The sequence below is a fragment of the Eurypyga helias genome, unplaced genomic scaffold (genome assembly GCF_000690775.1).
Source record: "Eurypyga helias isolate BGI_N326 unplaced genomic scaffold, ASM69077v1 scaffold45730, whole genome shotgun sequence".
Classification (NCBI taxonomy): domain Eukaryota; kingdom Metazoa; phylum Chordata; class Aves; order Eurypygiformes; family Eurypygidae; genus Eurypyga; species Eurypyga helias.
The window spans coordinates 1-11690 of NW_010224619.1; the positions used below are offsets into that span (position 1 = coordinate 1).

General features: G+C 41.1%; 1 protein-coding gene across 1 annotated transcript; it reads left to right on the plus strand.

Annotated features, from left to right (window-relative positions):
• Window positions 1–208: 208 nt before the first annotated feature.
• On the plus strand, window positions 209–11317 carry MUC13 (mucin 13, cell surface associated; the record flags this gene model as incomplete). Its single annotated transcript, XM_010146441.1, has 9 exons — window positions 209–315; window positions 1909–1967; window positions 3328–3473; window positions 4233–4358; window positions 5518–5629; window positions 6792–6829; window positions 8949–9036; window positions 9956–10163; window positions 11267–11317. Coding segments are annotated over 9 exons (935 nt in total), but the record flags the coding sequence as incomplete, so codon positions are not given.
• Between the last annotated feature and the right edge of the window lie 373 nt (window positions 11318–11690).

Genomic DNA, 11690 nt, shown 5'->3' on the forward strand with positions numbered 1-11690 from the left:
GCCAGAGTTAAACCATGACAGTCCCCCATTGTGGCTGAATTGGCTGAGCGAACATTTGTCCCCTGATGATTCCTCCCGTATATGAAGAGTAGTACTGGTTGATTTCTGCACTGTATTTCCCCAGCTCTGAAGGCTGGAGAACTCTAAGGTGAAACCTGATTTATTTGAATGATTTCTAATTAATTAATATTCTCTGTTCTCGTTCCAGGGGAAATATTCCCAGGGGCCATTACACTGAAATCATTTTACAGCGATAGTGTTCTAAATGTAAACTCTCTGCAGTATGAAGAAATGCTCCAAAATATAACAGACTTTGTGAGTGATGATTTTTTTAAACCTTTTCTGTATATTTAATGCTTTTCTGAATGTCATGCAGAGGGGATACACACTGCCTTTAATGTGGAGCCTAGGATAGTTTCACTTGAGAAATCTACTTCTGTCAGAGTCCTTCACACTAAGCTAGATCTATTCATAAAAGATTTAAACTTTGCTTTCAGATGAGTACATGCATACTGCTTGCTGAAGTGATGTACCAATAAGTAGTATCTGCATTTTTACTGCCATTTCTGGGAACTTCTCACATAAATTGCTCTGGATCTTTCACCATTCCCTCTCAGAAACCATGGGCTGAGTCAAGTTTTCCCACCTGTTTAGTTTCTGATCTCTGCTGCTTGCTGAGGGCTCAGTAATACTCAGTGGTATGAGTAACTGAACTTTGAAAATAGTTTTAAAGAAAGCCATTGTTTTCACAAAGCACAAACTTTTCAGAATGGCTGTCCAGTTGTGTTTAAATACCCAATTATCAAGCCCCTTCCACAAGCGTACCAGTATTAGTATTTTAACGCTATTAGTGAAATGGGTATTACATGTTTTGAGCATTTTATGATTATAGATAAAATCTTACAATGGATTTTCTGGAAAAATAAGATGAACAGTTTAATTTATACTGCCATGTTGAAACAAGTTGATTTGCTTATGGCAGTTTCTGGAAGTAAGGAAGAAGAAGAATACAGCTCTACCAGGCACCTGATAAAAAATAGACACCAAATATCCACCAGAACTAATCAAAAAAGGTTATCAAATTAGTTATGTCATTATATTGCTTCCTGTGAATGTTTTATCAGAAAGTAACCCAAAAATTATCCCTCCAGAACGTTAAAAAATATTTTCCTCATTTTTTTTTATCCAACGTATTTTCACATGGCTACAGACATGCATGATATGCAGCACTAGAATAGATATGTGATAGTATTCAGAAGTGAAAATAACATAAAAAACTATTCTTATTATAAAGAAAGATAGTTTATCTTTCATTTCAGTTGACTTAGACATTTTGTCCTTTTCTCATGGGGCCTCCTGTTTGTGTGGCAGTTGCCTTCACCAGTTGTTCCCTACTTCAGACGGGATGAGGGAGAGCAGTGACTTTTCTGCTGACCCCATACAACCCCCAGTGCTTTCATCAGTCTTGTGCTTCTCCCCATAAGATCAGTCCCTGACAATCACACTTCACTGCATCTTAGGGACACACGCCACATGTAAGGATGCTTACTTCTCCCTCTTCCCTCTAATTGTGCATAGGTTGGTACCGCAGAGATGCCCTTTTAAGTGATGAGCAAGGGAATATCTATCTTTATCCAACCGGGCAACCCCAACACACTGCCTGACACTCATTCAGCTCGTGTCTCTCCATCCCTCCACTGCTGTCCTATATTCCTTGTTTTACATCACCACCCCACTACTCCTCTTCTACAATAACTTGCAGAGTTGTGGTGACAGATCAGCTTGCTTTAATTGTGCCTCTAGGAGCATGTTCTGGATTAAAGCTTTACAGCTGAAGCGTCAGTGCTTCATGTGATTTTGGTCTGTGTTTGTGCTCGCCTTTAACTCCAATTCATTTATCTTTTACAGTTTAAGGATGCCTTCAAAGGTTTAACAAGCTTTAGGCAGACTGTCATTGTGGAAGTTCAGTAAGTTTGCCAGTTTGGTTTTTGCACAGTGCGTGCTTCACACATACCTCATTTTAATCTGTTTCCCATGGAGTACTCAGTTCAAGAAAGGGTATGGGATGAATTCAGTTCACCACGCCTCCTGTTAAATGAGGGCATTCTTTTTGTATTTTGAAGTTTCTAGCATGCTGGCCCCATTTTTATCCATGGAATTCCAGCATGTCTGTGAAGTGGGCTGGCTGAGATTGCTTCACAGTGGATCTCCCACTCGTAGCACCATGTAGGATACAGCACTAGTCCCTGTGATATCTGACATGTCTCTGAAATGGTAACGGTTAACTCTGAGCTTCCTCTGATCAAATCCAGCTTGGAGTCCCAGTTTAATTTAAGGAGCACCCTCTTTACAGAAGTTCACTGCATCTCATTGTGCATTTGCTGGTCTCTCCTGAGGGCTGGCTGAGCAAAGGTGTTACTGAATGGGCTTTGGTGTCTGTAGCTGTAGGAATAGGTCATTTGCTGGTCTAGGTGGACACTGTAAGGTGTCCCTTTCTTCCCATTGCCATCTGTTACAGGTTACTGTCCTCAGAGCTCTGCCAGCTTCTCTGTGAGTGCTCGTTAATCCACGTCAAGCAAAGCCTGGCATGCTAGCACACACAGCGGTGTAAACCCTTTCAGTGAACCCCAGGAGTTATGCAGTTAAGCGGAGTTGTGAGGGCAGTAGCTTCCACCAGAGTGGTTGTGACAGACACATGGGGCACAGTGACACCTTAAAACCTTACAGCAATCTACCACTTAAAGATGTTTGTGCGCATATCCCAGCAGCATGAAGTTCAGTTGAAGAATGGGGTAGTCACTGCTGTCCTCCACCTCACCGCAGGGAGATTGCTCTCCAGCTGAACCCAACCCAGTTAGCATGCCGTCAGCACCAACCCTTCTGAATTCATTGTGGTCGTACCCTGAATTATCCTCACCACACTTCAGGACGTGTTCTCCACGTCATGCCTGGGTGGCACCACAGACTGGTGTGAGCAGACGAAAGTTAGGGTCTAACAGATGAGGTCCTCCATACTGCAGCTGGCTTGAGGTTAGCCCAGTAAAAAAATATCATCTGCATGAGAGATGGTGTTAGCAGTAAATCCAACAGCCTTTGATTACCAGCTACTAATTTACATCTGGATCTACTGGAAAGATGGCTATTAATATATTCCTAAGCAAGACACAAATTAATTTTCAGGTGTCTTAGCAACTACCTACTTCGTGGGATTAAAGAAGCTAGGGGAGAGAGGGAAGTTTGGCAGAAGTCTTCTCTTGTATTTGCATCTAGTTTGCTATCCACATAGATTACGTGAGACTTTAAAATTATGCTATCTGTATTTTTCAGACTTGAAAAAAAAGACAGATCTTCTTTTCCGACAAGTGTAACAGTGATAAACCTGTTTACGGAGAACTCAGGTGTAGAAAATGAGACAGTTAGTTCTGCAATAAACAGAGCACAGGAAACTTCATCCTATGTCTCTCAGTACAGAGGTATGTAATTCCTTACTGTAGAAGTAAATAATTGGTAGAAACAGATTCCTATCTTCAAAACTGGTTAGAACATTTATATGTCCAGCAAAGCCCACCTGAGGGTGACTGTATCCACCTCACTCATGACATTTCCTGTGTGCTAGTCCTAAATGTGAGGGGGAAATACAAAAAACCTGAGAGCTCACAAAGCCCCAGTGCAATTATGTCCCAATTCCGTATGCCAGCACTGGGGTTTGTAAACCATTGCCACCACCGGGACGTGGATCTGAAGAGCAACGTGCTGGGCAAACATCATACTAATATTGCTCATTAAATGAGCCGCATGTTATAAACATTTATAACTATGTAGAACTGTATGGGATCTGGGCCTTACAGTTGTGGAAATAACTAAGGGAATAGTGCTGGGGTTTTCCTATAGTTTTTTTTAACGTGAGTCAGAAATTCAGTGTTCAGAGTATGAAGTATCCCTCTTCATGGACTGTGGGGGGAGGAGGGTTTGAAGGCAGTTGTAGGAGGCTGAGAAACAGAAGGTCAGAAGCTGGGATGGAAACAGGACCTTAAGTGGTAAAGAGCAAGGAAAAAGAAAGGGCCGGTCCAAACACCTGCAATACCGATGTCTCCAAAAAAGGACTTACCTTTTTTTTTTTTTTTCCAGAATTGCTAAATAATTGGTTTATGATTTACTGAGCAAATGGACTGCTTTCTCTGAAATGATATTATTAATACTCAGTTTGCTTCCTGACTTTTTCTCTTTTAAAGCTACAAGCTATTGTGCTGCTTTTAACTGTCATGCTAACACCACAGAGTGCTATGAAAGTATGTTTCCAAAATGCATATGCAAAAAAGATTACTCAAAAACAGCCTGGGATGATCGTTCTTGTTCAGGTAAGAACCTTGCTACTTTACCTGTACCTTAAAGGCTGACCTGGTTATTCCCTGTCTCAGTGCCTCTGCAAATGTGCCGACCTCAGAAAATCAGGGAATGCGTGTCTTGCTAAGAAAGCCACGGAAACACATTCTTATGTTTTACTTTATACACATCCCTAATTCTATTCCAGTAAACTACTAAAACCTGAGAAAATTATCACTGAAACCAGTGAGCGGGCAACTCTTTAAATGCATTGTTAAACTGTGTAAGAATTAAAACTTAAATAGGTAAAGCATGGAACAAATTGATTCCTATATTCACAGCCTTCTCTGCTAGGACATATTTTGGGAATAAATCCCACAATCTACTTGGAGGCAGCTATGGGGACACTGACAAATCTGGAAGTCTCATGACACGCTACCACAATCTGTTCAAGCTCTGTCCCTTGTTGATAGTTTTAGGGTTGCATTACTTGTGTTTAGACAGGGTTTTGTGGGAAGAATGATTTATGTGGGTTTTAGGAACTGTTAATTGTTGGGGTTTTCTTTGCTTGTTTGTTTTGAATCTTATAATGAGCATGCTATTGATATTTTAGCTATCCTCCACAGTCCTGAGACATATCTTATTTTCTTATGAAAACTAAAATTTTCACACTACAGAAAAAGTCTAAGATATGAGATTTTAAGAAAAACAACAAATATTGCAAGCACTCATGATAAAACCATGAAAGCTGGCTACAATAAAGGCCAGTGAGATGTGATCCAGTGTAGTCTTTTGTGACCCCTAACCTGGCTAAATCTGATCCAGTTTTACACCAGTTGTGATAAGAGTCATCTGCTGTGAGATCAAACTGCAGGTCTTTGCTTGCCTATGTGAGATGCAGTCTAGCCAGATTTCTATTCTGATGAAGCTGGATGGTTCGAACAAAGAGTGTTTGCTTTTAATTATGTGCTCTTGTATTTCAGTTTCTGTTCTACACAGGTATAGCCCTAAAAAAGCCATTCTGATACTTTGACATGTAACAAAACTATGTGTGTTTACAGTGCAATGATATAATAATTTAAAAAAACCAACCCAAACCAAACAAACAGAAGAGGGTGTGAAGTTCTCTCCTCTGTTGATTTTCTGGGGGTTATTTTCAATTCACTCTGTATTTTTTCCCTCTGAAAAATACAGATTGCAGTAAAGACTGTTCTAAAGAAAAAAACAAGTACTGTGCAAAAGAAGAAGGGGTTCCAATATGCAAATGCTTGCCTAACTTTGAAAAGAAGAAAGAAAAATGTGTACCGTGAGTACTCAGCTTTTTCTTGAGTTCCTGTATTCTAGGCAAAGACAGGGGAGAAGAACATCTAACACAGGGTCACCCTCAATACAGAAGAGCAGCCTGCAGCTATGTGAATCAGAGAAAGAACATCTAACACAGGGTCACCCTCAATACAGAAGCCTGCAGCTTCTGTATACAGCCTGCAGCTATGTGAATCAGAGAGGTGCCTTGGGTGGTTTGCAGGTAGACAAATTCCCATGGTGTCACAAGTTATGGCATTTTAACTGCTGGGCATTAGCCATTGGTGTGCACTCACAATACCTCAGAGGAAAGTCAAGGAGATCCAAAATCAGCTGTGAGTCAGTGAAGAGGATAAACAGCTTCACGCTTATTTTGTGTGTCATCCACATAAACATAAATTATTCTCTCAGAGTAATTGAGCCATGGAAAGTGGTATGCTGAAGCATTTAGTAAGCAACAGGCATTAGAGCAAGATTTGCCTCAAATCCCTGGGACGTTTCTACTGGTATCAGTGGGGACTCTGTTTCCTGATAACTTTCAGACCTATGTTATTTCACCTGGGTTTTCCCTCTGCGGGTATTTCTGTCAGCTCAGGATTAGAACAGAGCAGTGTTGTTTGCGGGTGAAGCTGAGTAGGTGACTGATTGTGCTACACTCCCACAGAGAAGCAGAAGGATCTTACTCCCCATATCGATTAATTCAGTTCTTTTTGTAGTTACTGCTGCTACACACTGAAAAGTTCTTATCGTGAAGTCAATATATTTTAAATATAAGCAACTAGTGTGGAACGAAGACAAGGAGTTGCCTGTGATTATAGGCCTTATATTGAGGCTTTTGATAAAGTCAGTGGGTAGCAATTCTAAGTGTTTCAGAGGTGTAGGGCTTAGTTCTTTGGAGAAATTAGGCCCTTTTAACATTTTTCAAGCTGAGAACCTGAAACTTTGAGTGCCCAGCTCACCAGTCATTCTGAAAACCTCAGATTGTTTTATTGTAACAGTGAAGCTAAGCCATTCAATATTAAGTTAGCACTGAAGAGGAAACCTGTAATGAACACACCCTGTAGAGAAATTACCGATAAAAGTTGGAAATATACTATTGTTTTGTGATCATCTGCTTAATGACATTATGTTTCTTTTCTTCTTTTCCCCTTTTTTCTCTCATGTAGTTGTCCAGTGGGCTACTCCGGAGAGAACTGCAAGAACAGTAAGCACAAGAATTTCTGATTCTTAATTACAGCATGGAAAAATACCCAGTAATGTTTAATCTGACTGAGATATAACAAAAATAACAAGTAATACCCTTTAGGGCATCCTGTATTGATAGCAGGAAAATGTTAGAAAAAAAGGAGAAAAATTTCACTAAAAGAAGAAAAATCCTTCTTGAAACTCGTGTTCAAACAGACAGTAGCATTTCCTGTAATGACCTCTGCATTAAGCTCAGTGGGTTTTAGTCCAACCCAAGTTATTTGATAGAAAAGTATTTACTCCTCATCTAAAGACATGTAATTCTGAACTCAGCACCACTAATGGATTAGTTTCTCCTGTAATTAATCACTCCCTGTGTTAAAACATCCATACATTACTCTCATTTGAAAAGTTTCTGCATTGATATCCAGGCACTGGTTCTTGTTTGTGCTTTACCTTGCAAGCAAGCACTGTGTATCTAGTATTCTATACTGATGAAGAGCTGATGGCCCTGAATGTATTATCCCAAAATTGTAATGATCTGGACAAGCTAGACTGGACTTCCAAAGCTTTTTCCCTTTTCTGAGTCTGTTTGCTGCACCTTCTTCAGTTTCCACCATCGTATAGATTAGGAGAAGGCATTCTTCATGCCTTCTAGTGTTTGCCTGTGCCAAAACTCAGAACACCTAATACAGTCAAAGGCAGACTGAAAAACAGTTATGGTTCTTCTCAGAACTCCTTTGTCTTTCTTTGAGCAAAAGACATATCCTCACGTGGTCCTTTGGACTCTCACACGGCTACATTCTTAAACTTTTACATGTCTAACATACCTGCGTTTGCAGATAAGAGACCTTCAAGAGTTCTGAAGATTAGCTATAACAGCAGGTGTAGTGCAGCACAGAGAATCTTGCTAGGTGTAAATGTTTGGCAGGAAGGATATTTTTCATCACATGGAACATATTTTTCTAGAGAAAGTTTTGGGGATTTTAAGGCCTTTTTCATAAAGCAAATAAAAATGCTAAATCAGCACAAAATCAACACATCATGAATTTAAACACAAATTTGGGACCTGCTAATAATAAATGCCAAAATTCATCTTCCTCATATGGCACTTGGTGAGTACTGATGTAAAAAATGCGCTGAACAAGGATATTTTACACACATTTGGCATAACGTTATTCTGAGAAATCACCTTCCCTGTTGTCCCACTGTATGCTCCTATGATTAAATGTGCTGGATTGTTCTGCTGGTAATGGCACCGTTGGTGGTTTCATATTGTGTATCTCCAGTATAAGCATTCAGAATACTGAATGGCAGACCCATAAATCCAGACTGGGGTCCTCAAGTAGGTACCGCCAGTAAGGTTGGGTAGCTGAAGAGGCTGTCTTATTCTTTGTACCCTTATCTTGAAATCATGCCCTGCAGGACGCAATTCTCCGTTTTTTGTTGTTCTTACCATAGCTATGCAGAACTAAGACTAGGTTTTAGTAGCAGTTCCATTCACAGTTGAAGGAAGATATACAGAATCCAGGTCTTCTTCCCTTGAAGATATGCAGAATCTAGGTCTTTCTCCCTTAGTCATGCTGGTTCTGCAGCAAGATCAGTGAAAATGATTTTTTCTTGGCAAAAATTTATTCAGATATTGAATATTTATGCAGTATTCATAGTCCCACACAACAAACATCTCAAATCCATGTGCTTTATATGCCTAGATCATGTGAAGAACCTATTTGACACCTAACTACATATTTTAGCAGCAATATTAGTTTAAGCAACCCCTATGCCCTCTCAGTTGTTCCTGTCCCTCAGCTCTACTGGAACAACTATGTGTGAAGCCATTCAGTGCATGAGATTAGGAACCTGAGCCGGGATCAAAATAACCATCCAGAAGAGAGGGTCTTTAATGCAGATCTGTTCCTACATTTATATGTTTTGTGTCCACAGACAGTCATACTGAAACAGAACCAGGAGTCTGGGAATTAATAACATCTATCTATCTATCTATCTATCTATCTATCTATCTATCTATCTATCTTCCTTTCCTTCTCTTCTTTTTTCCTAATAAGATACAGGTCTTTGCAATATTTACCATGAGCTTTCAATTGCTGTTTCTTCTTTGTTTGTTTGTTTGTTTCCAGATAGTGAACTCATCCTTATAATTGTGGGTACAGTGTTTGGAGCAACTATCCTGAGTTTAGTGATAGCAGTCTCTATTGTTTCAATAAGGTAAGATTATTTATCACAATTGAATAGAAGCTGCAATCACTGCATGTTCTTAGAGAACGAAGCAGAAATTTAGAGAGGGGCAGGGCTGTGAATGTGGTTGCATGCCTACTTGGGCAGAGAAGCTCATTTTAGTCATGTAGCCATTAGCATGTGGTTTTGCCTGGGTGCTCTCCCCAGAAGTATTTATTCTCTTGCTATGTCTCTGACCGTGAAAGCTTCAGCCAAGACATTCAAAATACACACCTGACTCATTAATCCTAATCCTGCCTTAGTCAGTACTCATATGGCATCTGGATGAGACTGAAGAAGGATGCTGAAGGTGGCACTTCAGCTCAAGGTCTGGCATGCCCCTTTCAGCTCAATACAGGTGGCACTTCAGCCAAACATCTCTTTAAAGCTTGCTATTTGCAGTGTTCTGTCAAATTCTCAATTGCAGTTGCGCCTCCGCACTTCTCCCCACACAATAAATAAACACACATTTTATGTGTGTATCTGTACCTGTGATCACAGGCAACTCAAATGCATCATTTGAGTGTCCAGCTTTGGCTGCAGGCACAAGGGCAGCTTTTCTTAACTGGGCCTAATGAATGCCTTATTTTGTCCTCTGGATAGTCAGTTAGAGCTAGCCGTGATCAAAGAAACTCCTTCACTCTAGGAACTTGTTGAAAGGGGCCGAAGTCCCCCTCTGTCTCTCCTAGTAGCTTAGCCCCATCTATGATAAAAGAGGCCAAACTTTGCACTCTGTCACGGACAAAAAAGTTTTGCAATAGGTATGCTACAAAAATCTGTTGCATGTTTCAGAACAGGACTGAGTATTCAAAATACGGTGGGAGCAAGCGATTCAGTAAGTTGGGCTTAATAAGTAAAGCACACTGAAAAGTCCTTTAAAACCTTCTTTGTTCTTTCATTTCCTCTGAAGAGCCAAACACAAACAAGATCCAGAGAAGAAGAGCCTGATTAAGTCAGGATATTCCAAGCAAAATACCTCTGATGATAGACAGCCCACCATGTTCCCCAGAGTCCAGACCACTTCTGGCCATGCGAATCCAGGATATCAGCCAAACAACCCATATGAGATGCGCTCCTCAAATAGGGGTCATTTTCTGGAGCAGGATTATGATGATGTGGTAAGTGTTTTACACAGGCCTATGGGGGTTGTGTTTCTGAACTGTACCGCTGTGGGCTACAGACATTGTCGAAACCTAAACTCCACTCTGTCCACCCTCCCTTGATCTAGAAGGCCAAAGTGGTATAAAAAGGCCAAAGTGGTATAAAATCAACAAAATAACTAGCTGCAGTTCAAAAAAATTCCCCAAGACAGAGATCAACACCCAGCTTGTGAAGACCTTTCCAAAGCTACTGTAGTAACTGTTATAACCTCCGCTGCTTTAAAGCTGGTTGTAGAGTCGAGAGGTGCTGCAGTGGCACTTCCCTCGTGCAAGATTCGCAGTCAGGTTAAGCTGGCAGAGCTGCCCAGAGCGTCGGTGTCCTCCCACCCACGCTGCCACTGCCTCGTTCACAGCAAACTCCTCTGCAGTTGCTGCAGCATTGCAGAGGGGTGAAGTGCACAGCTTTGCGTCGATATGGCCCAGGGTGGCCTGTTCAGCAGAGGCATGTCATAGCTGGAAAGTGTGTTATGAAAAAATGGCCTGTTTTATCCTCAAACTCTGCCAGGGAGCTGCAGAGGGAGTGAGGCTTGAGAAGTGATACACTGAGATAGGATTGATTTGCTGAGTTCTGCATGCATCGAGTAAATAGGAAGCATACTGTCTGTTGAAATATTGCTTAAATGACAATTTAACTCCACCTCTGTGGTGCAAGAAACTATCTGTGTTTAGTGAAGAACACCTGTTTAATTGTAATTTACATTTACATGTAATTTACATGTTTTGCAGAATTGAGGTCTAAACCGTGATAGAAGCAACACAGAAACCTGATGTATAAAAAAACCCTCCGCTTTTAAAAAGCTGCCAATTAAGAGAAGAAAAACATCTCTTTAGTCAGTTGATTGATCAGATTCACATGGGTTTGGGCATTTCTAACTTTCCAATGGTGTCAACTTTTCCCTCATGAAAATCAGTCTGTTTGGTTTTCCTTGAGGGCCAGTGTGTGTCACACAGAGAGGGTTGTCATGTGCAGTGTGCTGCATGCCGAAGCGTTCTGAGAAAGGAGCTTTCTGACCCAGACCTACTCTTTATTTCTCTTCTTTTCTTGTCTAAATTCTCTGTAGTATGAAATATCACGGGAGCCCGAGGGCTTTAGGATGCAGAACAGATACTAAGCGACGAGAGCAGTAGGATGACAACCACCGCGACAACGGTCAGACCAAAGTGTTTCACAGCCTCTCACCAATGCAGTCACTTCAGCAGAAGAGACAGCCAAGTCTATAACCCCAGATTCTCTGAAGATTTACTAAAGGAAGACCCCTGACTGAAAGAGATCATGGACAGCTCTCTGAAATAGGGGAAAAGTGAAGCAGAGGGTAGGGAGAAGAGGACTTCTGGAAGAACCAGCAGGCTTCTTTCAGGAGGCCAGTACATTGGCAAGAGAGTGAGCGTAGCCACGTTACCAGGACTGTAACCCGGCTGTTTTTCAGTCCTTCTGCAAGATGGCCTAGTCAGTATGTGTGAAGCTGAAAAACGTCAGCACGCAGA